At 35.2% G+C, this 16931-nt stretch overlaps 1 protein-coding gene across 4 annotated transcripts in view; it reads right to left on the bottom strand.

The window, feature by feature from the left end:
* Positions 1-16931, bottom strand: part of Oatp26F (Organic anion transporting polypeptide 26F) — a 387249-nt gene that overhangs the window by 139439 nt on the left and 230879 nt on the right. For 3 of the 4 annotated variants that reach the window (XR_011331492.1, XM_069822440.1, XM_069822442.1), the window contains exons 4-5: positions 8838-9145; positions 3414-3582 (exon numbers count right to left, since the gene is read on the bottom strand). Coding sequence is in view for 3 of the 4 variants with exons in the window: in XM_069822440.1 (XP_069678541.1) it covers positions 3414-3582; positions 8838-9145 (477 nt within the window). In the remaining variant the exon portion in view is untranslated. The remainder of the gene's footprint in view (positions 1-3413; positions 3583-8837; positions 9146-16931) is intronic. The other variant, XM_069822441.1, reaches the window with a different exon arrangement.

Here is a 16931-nt window from a genome sequence, read left to right as displayed (position 1 = left end):
TCTTTATCAATAGAATGCATTGTTAAAAAATCTGCGAGGTCTAATTTTGAATCATGACTAGAACGTCAACTACATCACAAATAAGATACAAGGGTTCCCTAATAGTACCTGTGTCATGAGCGAAACATGACGTCACGTCAATATAGTCTATGAACAACTAACCTTATCTCCGTACGTCTTGGGCCACAATACGATTCCCACCTGTGATTGTCTCCTGACTTCCTTCGCCGAACTTTTCGTCGTATCCCTTTCCTGCCTCAAGTTACACTCTCCTGCATTTGAACAGCGCAATACAATGCACGAGTGGAATTTAGTTTATTGTGAACCTTGTCTACGTCAAAATATTGGACGGAAGTCGTGCTGGATTGAGTTATACGGCTAAGCGAATAAATTGCACTGTCACACAGGTTTGCGCGGGGGTGGGGAATCCTCCATGAGCCTTGCCTCAGGTCGAGGGGAATGCTAATGAGGGGTTGTTTGTATTTCATGTGAGAGCTGTTCATAACTTACTGTCATACTTTTTCCTCCAAGGCGACCTGGAGCAAAACGTTTACAATGAGAATCATTACGAATTCCTAATTTGTGCTCAACAAGGAGCCATCCATAAGCGAAAAACCGCCCTTCATCATAGGGGAAAAAATTGAAGCTACCACTGCACAGGCGACTAGTCACTGGAATTACGAAAAATGAAAACAAAAATATAAGTAATAAATGGAAAAGAAGAAAGAAATAATATTACAAAAAAAAATTATATGCAAGACTGAAACAGGAGACAAAGAGAAAGAAACGAATTAGAGTGTGAGAAAAAAGTAAACAATCAGACGAAAGAAGAGAAAAAGTAACTAAAAATGGATGTCACACAATATGACACATACTTTACCATTATAACTTTTAAGCCTATCGTAACATTACAGTTTCTTTATCATGTTCCGAATGACATTATTGTTAATAAAGTTTATTTTTTTGTGTTGAGAATGACATTAATGTTAATTCAGTTTCTTCATCATGTTGTGAATTACGTTATTGTTAAATCAGTTTCTTCATCATGTTGCGAATTATATTAATGTTAATTCAGTTTCTTCATCATGTTGCGAATTACGTTATTGTTAATTCAGTTTCTTTAACATGTTGCGAATTACGTTATTGTTAAATCATTTTCTTTATCATGTTGCGAATTACGTTATTGTTAAATCAGTTTCTTTATCATGTTGCCAATTACATTATTGTTAAATCAGTTTCTTTATCATGTTGCGAAATATATTAATGTTAATTCAGTTTCTTCATAATGTTTCGAATTACGTTATTGTTAATTCAATTTCTTTATCATGTTGCGAATTACGTTATTGTTAAATCAGTTTCTTTAACATGTTGCGAATTACGTTATTGTTAATTCAGTTTCTTCATCATGTTGCGAATTACGTTATTGTTAAATCAGTTTCTTTAACATGTTGCGAATTACGTTATTGTTAATTCAGTTTCTTCATCATGTTGCGAATTACGTTATTGTTAATTCAGTTTCTTTATCATGTTGCGAATTACGTTATTGTTAATTCAGTTTCTTTATCATGTTACGAATTACGTTATTGTTAAATCAGTTCCTTCATCATGTTGCGAATTACGTTATTGTTAAATCAGTTTCTTCATCATGTTGCGAATGACGTTATTGTTAAATCAGTTTCTTTATCATGTTGCGAATTACGTTATTGTTAATTCAGTTTCTTTATCATGTTGCGAATTACGTTATTGTTAATTCAGTTTCTTTATCATGTTGCGAATGACGTTATTGTTAAATCAGTTTCTTTATCATGTTGCGAATTACGTTATTGTTAATTCAGTTTCTTTATCATGTTGCGAATTACGTTATTGTTAATTCAGTTTCTTTATCATGTTGCGAATTACGTTATTGTTAATTCAGTTTCTTTATCATGTTGCGAATTACGTTATTGTTAATTCAGTTTCTTTATCATGTTGCGAATTAAGTTATTGTTAAATCAGTTCCTTCATCATGTTGCGAATTACGTTATTGCTAATTCAGTTTCTTTATCATGTTGCGAATTATATTAATGTTAATTCAGTTTCTTCATCATGTTGCGAATTACGTTATTGTTAATTCAGTTTCTTTATCATGTTGCGAGTTACGTTATTGTTAAATCAGTTTCTTCATCATGTTGCGAATGACGTTATTGCTAATTCAGTTTCTTCATCATGTTGCGAATTATATTAATGTTAATTCAGTTTCTTCATCATGTTGCGAATTACGTTATTGTTCATTCAGTTTCTTTATCATGTTGCGAGTTACGTTATTGTTAAATCAGTTTCTTCATAATGTTGCGAATGACGTTATTGTTAATTCAGTTTCTATTTCATGTTCCGAATGACGTTATTGTTAATTCAGTTTCTTTTCATGTTGCGAGTTACGTTATTGTTTAATCAGTTTCTTCATCATGTTGCGAATGACGTTATTGTTAATTCAGTTTCTATTTCATGTTCCGAATGACATTATTGTTAATTCAGTTTCTTTATCATGTTGCAAATTACATTATTGTTAAATCAGTTTCTTCATCATGTTGCGAATGACGTTATTGTTAATTCAGTTTCTATTTCCGAATGACATTATTGTTAATTCAGTTTCTTTATCATGTTGCAAATTACATTATTGTTAAATCAGTTTCTTCATCATGTTGCGAATGACGTTATTGTTAATTCAGTTTCTATTTCCGAATGACATTATTGTTAATTCAGTTTCTTTATCATGTTGCAAATTACATTATTGTTAAATCAGTTTCTTCATCATGTTGCGAATGACGTTATTGTTAATTCAGTTTCTATTTCATGTTCCGAATGACATTATTGTTAATTCAGTTTCTTTTCATGTTGCGAGTTATATTAATGTTAATTCAGTTTCTTTATCATGTTGCGGATGAGACAGACACACACACACACGCACGCACGCACACACGCACAGTAATTTCCTTTCCACTGCATGCTTAAAAAATTTCTACTTCCCTCTGCCTTGGACAACCCGTTAGGTTGGACAATTTTTTTATTGAACCACACGTGCCCAGGTTAGAGTGATTTAATTGTAAATAGAAAGACAAAAATAAGGAAATAAATAAGAAAAATGGAGGAATAAATAAAATAATGTGATAAAATGTGATAACTAAAACAGAAAGAGAATGGAAGAATGGATATAAATGAGGAAAGAAATAAAATATAAAATAAAGGATAAAGGTAGAAAAAGAAAATGGAGAAAGAGAATAGCGAGGACATGAAGAAATAATAGCAATTATGATGGTGTGGACAGAGACCGCAACTGTATTAGTCTGCAGGCACAAACCTAATGGAACGGAATGTCATTAGAGCAGGCCGCAGTTGCGTTCTCTTTGGAATGCATCACAGCGGAAGACACTCACCGAGGTAGACGGAAGACATCTTCTTGGAGACGTTCTCGTCGATGAAGGTGACCCCCAGGGTGTAAAGAGGGGATGCCCCGGCGCCATGCAGGAGCTGTCCGATCAGGAACAACCACATGTGGTTCGCGAGGTGGTCGTTTCCCTCCTGGTAGTCGCTGCAGTTTCCCTGCTGAGAAATTAAGTACGTTCCTCAGTGCGTGCGTCCTGTTTGTTAATAGACTACAAATACACAGAGATCTATGGGGCCGTGGATCTCAAGGCGTATGTATGCCGCATCTAAACACCTTGTACAGGGACATCATTTTATTTTTACTTCAATTTTTATTGTACCTGAGTTTTTTAATGTACTTCACTCCCACCCCTTCTACTAGTGAAGCTCAACCGTCCTCCACACAGATCCAAGACCGCAGATAGTAAGCAGTACTGAATGAGTATAGTACGTTCCAGAAATATGTTCGCGTTTTCCAATGACGAAAGAGCTTTCAATATTGAATCATATTTTCGCACAGGTACTGTCCGTTTGCCTACGTCGCATCCCGATTTCTCCCACCTGCTTCTGCTCGCCCCTCTGTAAAAGCTGGGCTGTCTTAGCTCTTTTCTGAAAACATTAATTTCTGTTAGGAATTGGACCTTTACGTAATATTACACACCTGTTTAATTTAACTTAAATAAAAGGGCCTCGTTAAGTAATTAACTGTCACGTGATTTCCCTCCTTTCTACAATCCTGCGGCATAACCACTTGGACGCGCAGTAGATAGCATGTCTAAGTAATTTTATATTTTCGGGTCCGGCAGAAGTGAAGATTGAATTTACAGTACGTAGAGTAGGTACAGAATTATTTCAACATGAGTTACTAGTACGAAGGACGAAACTGGCAATTGGAATTAGATGCAGTAGTCTATAGTGCGATAATATGCACAAAAGAACTGAAGACTGTATCGAAATGAACAGCCACCATTTTCAAACTTGTGTTTAAATATTCATATTATGATTATTTTTCAATTTAACTTCTTTCTCTATATTGTACGCTAATGTGCTGTAGACAGTATAATATACACTGCATAATGAGTACGTTCGCATGGATAACTCAGTTCGTGAGTAAAAACACTTATTCTTAATACAGTACTGTAAAAAAAAAGGTAAAGGTATCCCCGTAACATGCAATGAAGGCCCTTGGGGGGCATGGAGGTAGAGCCCCATGCTTTCCATGACCTCGGCACTAGAATGAGGTGGTGTGGTCGGCACCACGCTCTGACCGCCTTTTACCCCCGGGAAAGACCCGGTGCTCAATTTTATAGAAGGCTGAGTGAACCTTGGGGCCGTTCTGAAAGTTTGGTAACGAGAAAAAATCCTGTCACCACCTGGGATCGAACCCCGGATCTTCCAGTCAGTAGCCAGCTGCTCTACCAACTGAGCTACCCGGCCGCCGCACTTTGATTAAACAAAAACCTAATGAAAATTATGAAACTCAAAATTGCGATATTTTCTAATTTACGTAAATGGATGAACTACTTTTCTTCCTTCCTATACCTAGTAGAGTGATTTGTTTGTGTTTTACGCCAGTATCATCGAACTACAGTCGTGGAAGGGGATAGCAAACTGTGTTTCCGGTTCTCTAAAGGTATAGCCAGGTTAATATTAAAAATGTTAGTAAAAATAAAATGATGTCCCTGTAGTTATACCTGCATCGCTAACAGAGAAGGTTTGAAAATTCAGGTTTACTATGCTAGTATCGGCTTAGATTCTATGTGTTATTGATTGATAATAATAATAATAATAATAATAATAATAATAATAATAATACTAATAATAATAGTTTTCGTCATAGATTTTATAGTGCATATATTTTATGCCTACAATTCCAATTGAGTGCCCAAAAATCTTTCATCACCCAGTATTTTAAGAAATTTAAAGTACCGGTAATTGAGAAATTTAGAAATATTCTCACTATTCGTGAGCTGCCACAAGGGACAAAGACTACTTAACCATGTAAATGTTTGCAAGTTTAGTGAACCATTAATTTTGTTTTGACAATGAAACTCCTACAAGTACATAGCTGCAAATACATTTTGTGATTGATGGAAATATACCTAGCCTTAGAGAGGCAAGTGTTACAAAAAGTAAAGAATGCTAATGAACTTTGTTTCATTTCGAATATAGGTGATGCTTGAAGAGAGCAATTGATCCTTTCAATGCAGCTAAAGTTACAATCGGAATAATAGATGTAGGTATTCCAAGCCTCTTAAACACATCTTTTATTAAGAAAGTAGCGATACCTCTTGCTCCAACCAGAAGTCCGATTATTTCAAGCTCTTCTAGCTGGTAATTTTGGAGGTAATATGGAATGGTAGGATTGTAGATATTCTTTTTTTCCTTATCCACTTCTGCTGGCTGTTCCTCATTCGTTTCGAAACGCACAGTGGGATAAATTATGAATCCAGATCTTGTAGATTCCTTGAAAGCTATTATATCTATGCGCCGTGTACTGCCAGTGACGGAGAGACCATGTACTTTTTCAAAGGTGTTGTAATCGGCACCTTTAAGGGCAGTGGCTATAATTATATTGGAGTGTAGGCTTTCACGGCCGGCGTCAATAGTAGAAGAGTTTTCCGGGCTATGAGGCCGTGGTCTGTTGGTTGTGAGACCAAACGTTTCGTTCACTGCTGCGGTGAACATCTTCAGGGGTGTCTATTGCTGGTGCGGCTGGTTCTACTGCGTCTGCCGATTACAATCTGCGCTCGAAAAATCGAAGGAGAATTGGGAGGAAAATTTAAAAGGTACGCAAAACGCGTCCTTGCAAGGGGTTGGGGGCTGTACAAAACTAAATATGTGAGCTCCAAGCCTGTTGGCCACTAGTCTCACTCCGGGTTACGCTGCTCCCCTGAAGGAGCTCTAGAAAATTTTGAAGGGGAAGCCGAAATTGGACGTAACCTCTTAGGTACCACATACGCGAGGGGGGCTGAGATTGATCAAGTGATCACGGAACGGGGCGAGGAGGAGTTGGCTGGTGTTTGCCGTTAGAATGGCAAGACGCCGTCATCTGTTGTTCGATGACAAAGCATGTGAAGGTCGTCGGAAGAAGCGCCGTGAAATCTAATCTGCAATTTGAGAGGTCCCTGTCCTTTCAATTTGCGACTTATTAAGTGACCTCGTATATTTAATAGACTATTTATATTATCTGAACTAGGGCATACATCGTTTTTAATAAGGGTGGAATATGTATGGGGAAGGGCATATAGGTCCGTGGCCCATTTCTTATAGGGCTCATCCCGACATTTGTCTTACGCCTGAGGAAAACCACGGAATACCTTAGGCGAGATGAGTTGTCTCATGTATAAAAGACTAGCCAATTTGGCTATTATGTAGGAGGTGATTGCTGTCATGAGCCTTGTTGAATCGTCTCAATTTTGAGACAAGCCATTTGGCTATATGATGGCTCAATTACGAAGAGGGGGAGAGATGTAATTAGTTGATTAATTTAAGTAATTAGGGAGATTAATGGGGATATGAGTGCAGGTCCGTGGCCCATTTCTTTTAGGGCTCATCCCGACATTTGTCTTAGCGCCTTAGGAAAACCACGGAAAAACCTTAGGCAGGATGCAGTCTGCGCTGGCTGCATTGTTGTATATATAGTGCGGGAGGAGGGCGACAACAGCAAGCCCCCCCCCCTCCCGCATTATATATACAACGATGCAGCCAGCGCAGACTGTAATCGGCAGACGCAGTAGAACCAGCCGCACCAGCAATAGACACCACTGAAGACACCAGCAGTGAACGAAACGTTTAGTCTCACAACCAACAGACCACGGCCTCATAGCCCGGAAAACTCTTCTACTAGTGGCTATAATTGATCGTACTTGGTGGTGTCTAGCGTTTCGCAGACCTTCGCCGTGCGTACAGGATCCCAGGACATGTGCAAGAGTTTCAACCTCGTTGGGGCAATGCCTACAACGGTTGTCCTGAGATCTTCCCGGCACAGCACGTACTGCAGCCTCATTTCCAACCATTTTAATGCCATCGCGCCATTCGCTGTTGGAGAGTCCTGCGTGTTTACAAATCCATTTGTTGGCACCAGGATATTGTTTAAATAAAACTACGCCTTTCCCTTTCTGTGGATGACGACACCAAATATCAAATTCTCTGTTCCTCAGAAGGTTACGAATCTTTGTAGCAGTGTTCTAGTGTTGCAGCAAGGAAGATTTTTAAGATAAATTATATTGTATTATTTCTTTTTCTAATGAAGTTATTTATGTAACGAATGTGTTTTTATGGACAACATATAAGTATTTTCGAATAAGATTAAATAAATAAATAAACAAGTAAAAATAGATGAATTAATATATAAATAAACTATCAGAAATATATTTTCTCAATTTTGTTCATATTATTATTATCATTACTATTACCATTACTATTATTATTACTTACTTACTTACTGGCTTTTAAGGAACCCGGAGGTTCATTGCCGCCTCCACACAAGCCCGCCACTGGTCCCTATTCTGAGCAAAATTAATCAGTCTCTATCATCATATCCCACCTCCCTCAAATCCATTTCATTATTATTATTATTATTATTATTATTATTATTATTATTATTATTATTATTATTAGACCAACAGTAACAAATATAAATGATACTCGGGAGGAAATTAAACACAGAATAAATATGGGAAATGCCTGTTATTATTTGGTTGAGAAGCTTTTATCATCCAATCTGCTGTCGAAAAATCTGAAAGTTAGAATTTATAAAACAGTTATATTACCGGTTGTTCTTTATGGTTGTGAAACTTGGACTCTCACTTTGAGAGAGGAACAGAGATTAAGGGTGTTTGAGAATAAGGTGCTTAGGAAAATATTTGGGGCTAAGAGGGATGAAGTTACAGGAGAATGGGGAAAGTTACACAACACAGAATTGCACACACTGTATTCTTCAACTGACATAATTAGGAACATTAAATCCAAACGTTTCAGATGGACAGGGGATGTAGCACGTATGGGCGAATCCAGAAATGCATATAGGGTGTTAGTTGGGAGGCCGGAGGGAAAAAGACCTTTGGGGAGGCCGAGACGTAGATGGGAAGATAATATTAAAATGGATTTGAGGGAGGTGGGATATGATGATAGAGAATGGATTAATCTTGCTCAGGATAGGGACCAATGGCGGGCTTATGTGAGGGCGGCAATGAACCTCCGGGTTCTTTAAAAGCCAGTAAGTAAGTAAGTAAGTAAGTAAGTAAGTAAGTAAGTAAGTAAGTAAGTATTATTATTATTATTATTATTATTATTATTATTATTATTATTATTATTATTATTATTATAGTCTTGATTTTAGTTTAAATAACAATGCAATGATGACGAAAAGATATGAATTGCTAGTTCCCGTCCATCCTGTGATTTAAAATAGACTAATGTGGGTGCATTACCTGCACGGAGGAGTCGTTGCCGGCCAGCTGGCAGGTGCTGGCGTGGTGGCTGACGCCGCGGTACGGGCCGACCGCGAAGTGGGGGAAGGTGAAGACGAGGGAGCCCACCCCCATGAGCAGCACCCCCCAGCCCAGCCACCGCGGCTTGCTGGCCCCGGGCCTGCCCCCGAGGTACGTGACGGGGATCAGGCAGGCGAAGGACGCGATGTCGTAGCCGCCGGCCACCAGGCCCGACTGCGAGGAGCGCAGGCCGAAGCGGCGCTCGATGGTCGTGATCACCACGTTGACGAAGCCGTTCACCACCATGCCTGTGACGTCACAACAAACAGAGCAGACGAGTCAAGGAAAACAGCATAACACTGGCATGCGATTAACTGGGATAATTGTAACTTGATCTAAATAAGTAAATTGAAATAAAAAAACTACCTTAAGGTATTCATCTACCCTTAATTTTTAATTTCTCTTAAAAAATTTGATTTTGATTCCTTTTTTTTAAATTATTATTTCATCAGAAAGCCTGAATTTTCTAGTTTTCAAAAACATATCAGTTTTGTCTCTATGATGTTTGGTTAATTAATTAACTGAGTTTTTATTGAATAATTTTGAGGCAAAAATTGTTCCGGGGCCGGGTATCGAATCCGGGACCTTTGGTTAAACGTACCAAAGCTCTACCAACTGAGCTACCCTGGAACTCTACCCGACACGGATCCAACTTTTCCCTCTATATCCACAGACCACAAAGTGGACTGACAACCGTCAAGCAACCAACATTGAGTGCACACTAAGTCTGTGTGACTTATATTGTGGTTTTCTGTTTACGAACAGTGACGTGTATTATGCAAATCAAGCTTTCGGGTAGAAAGTAGAGACGCTAAGAATTAAATAACTGAATAAATAAATAAATACACCAGTACAAGTAAATAAGTAGGCTAATTAAATAAATGAATAAATAAATACATAAGTAAATAAATAGACCAATGAAGTAAATAAATAAATGGATAAATAAATAAATAAATAAATAAATAAATAAATAAATAAATAAACAAATACATCTTCGTCCCTTTTGAAGTTGAGACCTTTGATCCGTGGGGTAGAGACCCTAAAGAATTAAATAACTGAATAAATAAATATATATATAAGTAAATAAGTAGGATTAATTAAATAAATGGATAAAAAAATAAATAAATAAATAGGCATTAAGAAAATAACTAAATGAATACCGTGCTTAAATAAATAAATAAATAAATACATAAGTAAATAAGTAGGCATTAAGTAAATAACTAAATGAATACCGTGCATAAATAAATAAATGAATAAGTAGGCATTAAGTAAATAACTAAATTAATACCGTGCTTAAATAAATAAATAAATAAATAAATAAATAAATAAGTAAGTAAATAAGTAGGGATTAAGTAAATAAATGAATACCGTGCTTAAATAAATAAATAAATAAATAAATAAGTAAATAAGAAGGCATTAAGTAAATAACTAAATGAATACCGTGCTTAATGAAATAAATAAATGAATAAGTAAATAAATAAATAAATAAATAAATAAATAAATAAATAAATAAGTAAATAAATAAAGTAAATAAATAAATAAGTAAATAAGTAGGCATTAAGTAAATAACCGTGCTTAAATAAATAAATAAGTAAATAAGTAGGCACTAAGTAAATAACTAAATAAATACCGTGCTTAAATAAATAAATAAATAAGTAAATGGGCTAATTAGCTAAATAAATAACTAACTAAATAAGTAAATAAATGAGTATATACTCAGTAAATAACAAATAAATAAGTAAATAGAGGCCTATATATAAAGTGAACGAATTCAAGCAAATTATACAAGAAAGCAGATAAAAACGAGTACAAGAGAATCAGATCGCTGCCCTTCCTGTTCTGAAGATCAAGAAGCTTTCGGAAATTCTAGGTGCAATAAAAACTTATCAAGAGATGACACAGGACGCAACAATTTACAATCTGCGGGCAGGCCGGACTTCGCAGGACAGATCCTGCACATGAGTAGTTATGGAACTCTGGTTTCATGCCAGCGTGGATGAATCATCTCATTACACATAGAGGAGAAGGTGGAAATATGGGCTAGAAGTGGTAATATGGGCTACCTCGTTTTTTACTGTATATGGTGTTGTTATCTGGCGAAACGGCTCTAAAAGTACATCTCGTGTCCATCAGTCTGCGTGCACAAAGAGACAAGGCAGTTGCCTTTGTGGTGTGGATGTGGTGGTTCTTTGTGTTTCTCATCAATTTCAAAGTTTTTGCAGGTATGTAGTTCCAACTTTATTGAAAGAAATATATTTCGTGTTTAGAAATCACGCTTGATGTGTTGCACTGATTAAGAATAGCTCCATCACATGGCATAAGAATAATGTTTATTTAAGACAATAATTGCCATACATAATCTTAGAAATCTTCATGAGTCGATGCTGCTAATATGGGCTACCGCTATGTCAAATATTGGATAGGTAGCCCATATTACCAGCACATTGACACGTCCCGTATTTTCACTATCGTGATTTACGTTATTTGTTACAGAATATTGCCAATGATGTGACACAGCTTTCCCACTTATGTTTCTATGTTTTTTTTTTTTTCCAATTTTATTTTCAAATTTTTGTGGTAGTCCATATTTAGATGGTACTACCTATAGAGGACCAGTTCGTCTTTCTTTCGAAAACTAATTATATGCAAATACCTATTGTAACTATTGACCTTTAAGACTCGAAAAATTGTATATGAATAATTACTTTGTATGTCAAGAAAGATTTCTAAGCAATATGCCACACCATTTTCCATTATTATGAGGAAGACAAAATGATAGCCCATATTTCAACCTTCTCCTCTACAATATGCGAAATACTTCTCTTTTCTCAATGAAAGTGTTTCACAATTCTGGAGAGAATAAGAAAATTTCTTGCAGCGATATTTTACTACTTAATTAACTTATTATTCCCAGTAGGCCTACATGAATTTTACCAGTAATCGAAAAGTATTGCAAATAAATTTGAATAAGGGGCAAAATAAAGTTTCCTTCCAAGGCAAGATTCGAACCACGAAAGTCTTAGTTACCAGTCTATCGTGCTCTGGAGTGAACAAGGCTCTGAAATCATCTACAATGATCGGTCCGGTTTTTTTGCCACTACTGTACATATTGAATTAACAATTAACAATTATTAAGGTTATTTTTGACTCTCTCCCGGATCACATATCACCGTCCTCCGCAAGTCTTTCGTGGCTCCGACTTAAAGAACGCAGAACTTTACACTCTTTGTCTTTACTCTTTCGAATTCTGCACACCTCCACACCTAATTACCTTTCGTTTCGCTTTTTTTTTATCTATACTCTAACCACGACGTAAATACCAGATCACTTATCTGTGGCACGTTAAGTATACCTCTTCATAGAACATCCCGTTATTCATAATCTTTTACAGTATCCACCTCGCGACAATGGAATTCCCTGTCACAAAGTATTAGGGGCTGCAAGACAAACACTTTTAAAAACAGCTTAAAAGATAACCTTCTTAGCATTTCACTCCATTCATACTGACTTAAACTATCACTGTCTACATTTTTTTTATTTTATTTTACAACGCTGTATCAACATCTAGGTTATTTAGCGTCTGAATGAAATGAAGGTGATAATGCCGGTGAAATGAGTCCGGGGTCCAGCACCGAAAGTTACCCAGCATTTGCTCGTATTGGGTTGAGGGAAAACCCCGGAAAAAATCTCAACCAGGTAACTTGCCCCGACCGGGATTCGAACCCGGGCCACCTGGTTTCGCGGCCAGACGCGCTGACCGTTACTCCACAGGTGTGGACTCACTGTCTACTTTGTTACGTCTTTCTTTAGACACCATCCTGATAGTGCTGTATTTTCAAAATTGTCTCATAATAATCTCTTTCTATTATCTAACATTATTTGAAATATATTAATATTCTATATATTTTAGCTTAATTCTGCTAAATAGTTTGTATTTCAGTGTTTAATTAATAGTTCATAGTATTTTGTTCTTTAATTCGTAAATAACTCTTATATACATGTAACTCTTATCTAAATCAAATTGTTGAATTCCTTGTATGTTCATAGATATGTATGTATACTTTTTGCTGGTTGAGTGGAAGAGAAGGCCTTACGGTCTTAACTCTGCCAGCTAAAATAAATCATTATTATTATTATTATTATTATATTATTATTATTATTATTATTATTATTATTATTATTATTATTATTATTATTATTATTATATCCTCCAGCTTGGGGGTTGGGCGAAGGGCTAACAACCCATCACCGTAAAAAACAGCTTGTCACGAATCCTTCAAATAAGCCTCGGAATATAAATTATACTCGAGAGGAAATTAAACACAGAATAAATATGGGAAATGCCTGTTATTATTCGGTTGAGAAACTTTTATCATCCAGTCTGCTGTCGAAAAATCTGAAAGTTAGAATTTATAAAACAGTTATATTACCGGTTGTTCTGTATGGTTGTGAAACTTGGACTCTCACTCTGAGAGAGGAACATAGGTTAAGGGTGTTTGAGAATAAGGTGCTTAGGAAAATATTTGGGGCTAAGAGGGATGACGTTACAGGAGAATGGAGAAAGTTACACAACACAGAACTGCACGCATTGTATTCTTCACCTGACATAATTAGGAACATCAAATCCAGACGTTTGCGATGGGCAGGGCATGTAGCACGTATGGGCGAATCCAGGAATGCATATAGAGTGTTAGTTGGGACACCGGAGGAAAAAAGACCTTTGGGGAGGCCGAGACGTAGATGGGAGGATAATATTAAAATGGATTTGAGGGAGGTGGGATATGATGATAGGGACTGGATTAATCTTGCACAGGATAGGGACCGATGGCGGGCTTATGTGAGGGCGGCAATGAACCTTCGGGTTCCTTAAAAGCCATTTGTAAGTAAGTACGAGTAAGTATGTAGTACCGGTAACGAAGAAGTTACAGGATTGGGTCACATCTAAGATTATGAAACAAGTATGATGTTTCAAGAGTTTGGATAACTGAAATCCAATTTAAAACTGATCTTAAACACAAGGGAGATGTATTAATTGGTGGGATGCTCCCTATACTGGACAGATGAAGTACACTGTTTCCGACTACAAGCCAACTCCCAGATCTGAAGCCAGCCTTAGCTACTAATTCAGTGCGTTAAGATGTGCAAGGATGCTGGATGTTGTGCTTAATTTATTGGGTTAATTAACACGGCTGTGTTTACTGCAGCAGTTACAGACGCTGGTCGGCTGGATGGAGGGATATCTGAGTAGAGGTAGCCGGGAAGTATAGACATTTTGTGAGCACGCATTCCAAGGAGTAAAATTACAATTTTTCTTTGAAACTACTTTAAATATTGGTTTCATATTTTACCATACATATAAAAAACACTCTTTTACGCTCAACAACATCTAAGTATTTTAAATGTAATAGTTTCTCATTACTATCTCATTAGCGAAAGTTGTGTAATCCTGTAAAAACTGATTTCGAAAGACCTATAGAAAAAAGTGGTTTAGGATATGCAGTGCTAATACAGCGATTTCTTCTTAACTATTCGACGGACGTTTTCTTATTTATCTCATATCGGCCTATATTTATTAATTTCCATTAAGGAATCCGCCCCTGAGCACGAGTTCTACTCTTTCAGGGGTGAGCTAAAGTTTTTCTGTTTATATTGTATCTTATGTTACAATTATTATCAAAATAAATGAATAAATGGACAGATAGATAGATAGATAGATAGATAGATAGATAGATAGATAGATAGATAGATAGATAGATAGATAGATAGATAGATAGATAGATAGATAGATAGATAGATAGATAGATAGATAGATAGATAGATAGATAGATAGATAGATAGATAGATAGATAGATAGATAGATAGATAGATAGATAGATAGATAGATAGATAGATAGATAGATAGATAGATAGATAGATAGATAGATAGATAGATAGATAGATAGATAGATAGATAGATAGATAGATAGATAGATAGATAGATAGATAGATAGATAGATAGATAGATAGATAGATAGATAGATAGATAGATAGATAGATAGATAGATAGATAGATAGATAGATAGATAGATAGATAGATAGATAGATAGATAGATAGATAGATAGATAGATAGATAGATAGATAGATAGATAGATAGATAGATAGATAGATAGATAGATAGATAGATAGATAGATAGATAGATAGATAGATAGATAGATAGATAGATAGATAGATAGATAGATAGATAGATAGATAGATAGATAGATAGATAGATAGATAGATAGATAGATAGATAGATAGATAGATAGATAGATAGATAGATAGATAGATAGATAGATAGATAGATAGATAGATAGATAGATAGATAGATAGATAGATAGATAGATAGATAGATAGATAGATAGATAGATAGATAGATAGATAGATAGATAGATAGATAGATAGATAGATAGATAGATAGATAGATAGATAGATAGATAGATAGATAGATAGATAGATAGATAGATAGATAGATAGATAGATAGATAGATAGATAGATAGATAGATAGATAGATAGATAGATAGATAGATAGATAGATAGATAGATAGATAGATAGATAGATAGATAGATAGATAGATAGATAGATAGATAGATAGATAGATAGATAGATAGATAGATAGATAGATAGATAGATAGATAGATAGATAGATAGATAGATAGATAGATAGATAGATAGATAGATAGATAGATAGATAGATAGATAGATAGATAGATAGATAGATAGATAGATAGATAGATAGATAGATAGATAGATAGATAGATAGATAGATAGATAGATAGATAGATAGATAGATAGATAGATAGATAGATAGATAGATAGATAGATAGATAGATAGATAGATAGATAGATAGATAGATAGATAGATAGATAGATAGATAGATAGATAGATAGATAGATAGATAGATAGATAGATAGATAGATAGATAGATAGATAGATAGATAGATAGATAGATAGATAGATAGATAGATAGATAGATAGATAGATAGATAGATAGATAGATAGATAGATAGATAGATAGATAGATAGATAGATAGATAGATAGATAGATAGATAGATAGATAGATAGATAGATAGATAGATAGATAGATAGATAGATAGATAGATAGATAGATAGATAGATAGATAGATAGATAGATAGATAGATAGATAGATAGATAGATAGATAGATAGATAGATAGATAGATAGATAGATAGATAGATAGATAGATAGATAGATAGATAGATAGATAGATAGATAGATAGATAGATAGATATATAGATAGATAGATAGATAGATAGATAGATAGATAGATAGATAGATAGATAGATAGATAGATAGATAGATAGATAGATAGATAGATAGATAGATAGATAGATAGATAGATAGATAGATAGATAGATAGATAGATAGATAGATAGATAGATAGATAGATAGATAGATAGATAGGTTGATAGATAGATAGATAGATATATAGATAGATAGATAGATAGATAGGTTGATAGATAGATAAATAAATAAATAGTCAATGTTCGTGCTAATTTGGAATAGGCCTCAGTAATTTGGTCACCCACTTGTAAATCACATGGCAATCAAATTGAAAAAAAAAATTGAAAACGATTCTCAAGATATCTTTATTTTAATAAATATCATTATTCGGCCTTCCATAACAAAACTTTGTACAACAATCTACTTGCTGAATTTAATTAAATTTAATATCTCTTGCCAGTCGTGGATTACTTGCTGAGCAACTTTTATTGTATAAAATATTCCACGGTCTACTGGATAATAGCGAAATATTATCACAAATCCAGCTTAACCCTAGAACATCACATTTAAGAAATCGTCATTTGTTATACAGGGTGATCCGTTTGGGTATGGATAAAATAAAAGTACCGTAAAACATTTACTACTGAACTTTATTTGTTGAAACTTTGTGCATACAACACTGAAAGATGGGAGATTCCTCAGAGCTCAACATGATCCCCATTGCATACCCTGCACAACTCATAACGGTGATACAATTCAGCCCATGTC

This window comes from Periplaneta americana, chromosome 3 (assembly GCF_040183065.1).
Source record: "Periplaneta americana isolate PAMFEO1 chromosome 3, P.americana_PAMFEO1_priV1, whole genome shotgun sequence".
NCBI lineage: Eukaryota > Metazoa > Arthropoda > Insecta > Blattodea > Blattidae > Periplaneta > Periplaneta americana.
The sequence above is the reverse complement of the archived record's forward strand: the minus strand, read 5'-3'. Positions and strand labels throughout refer to the sequence as shown.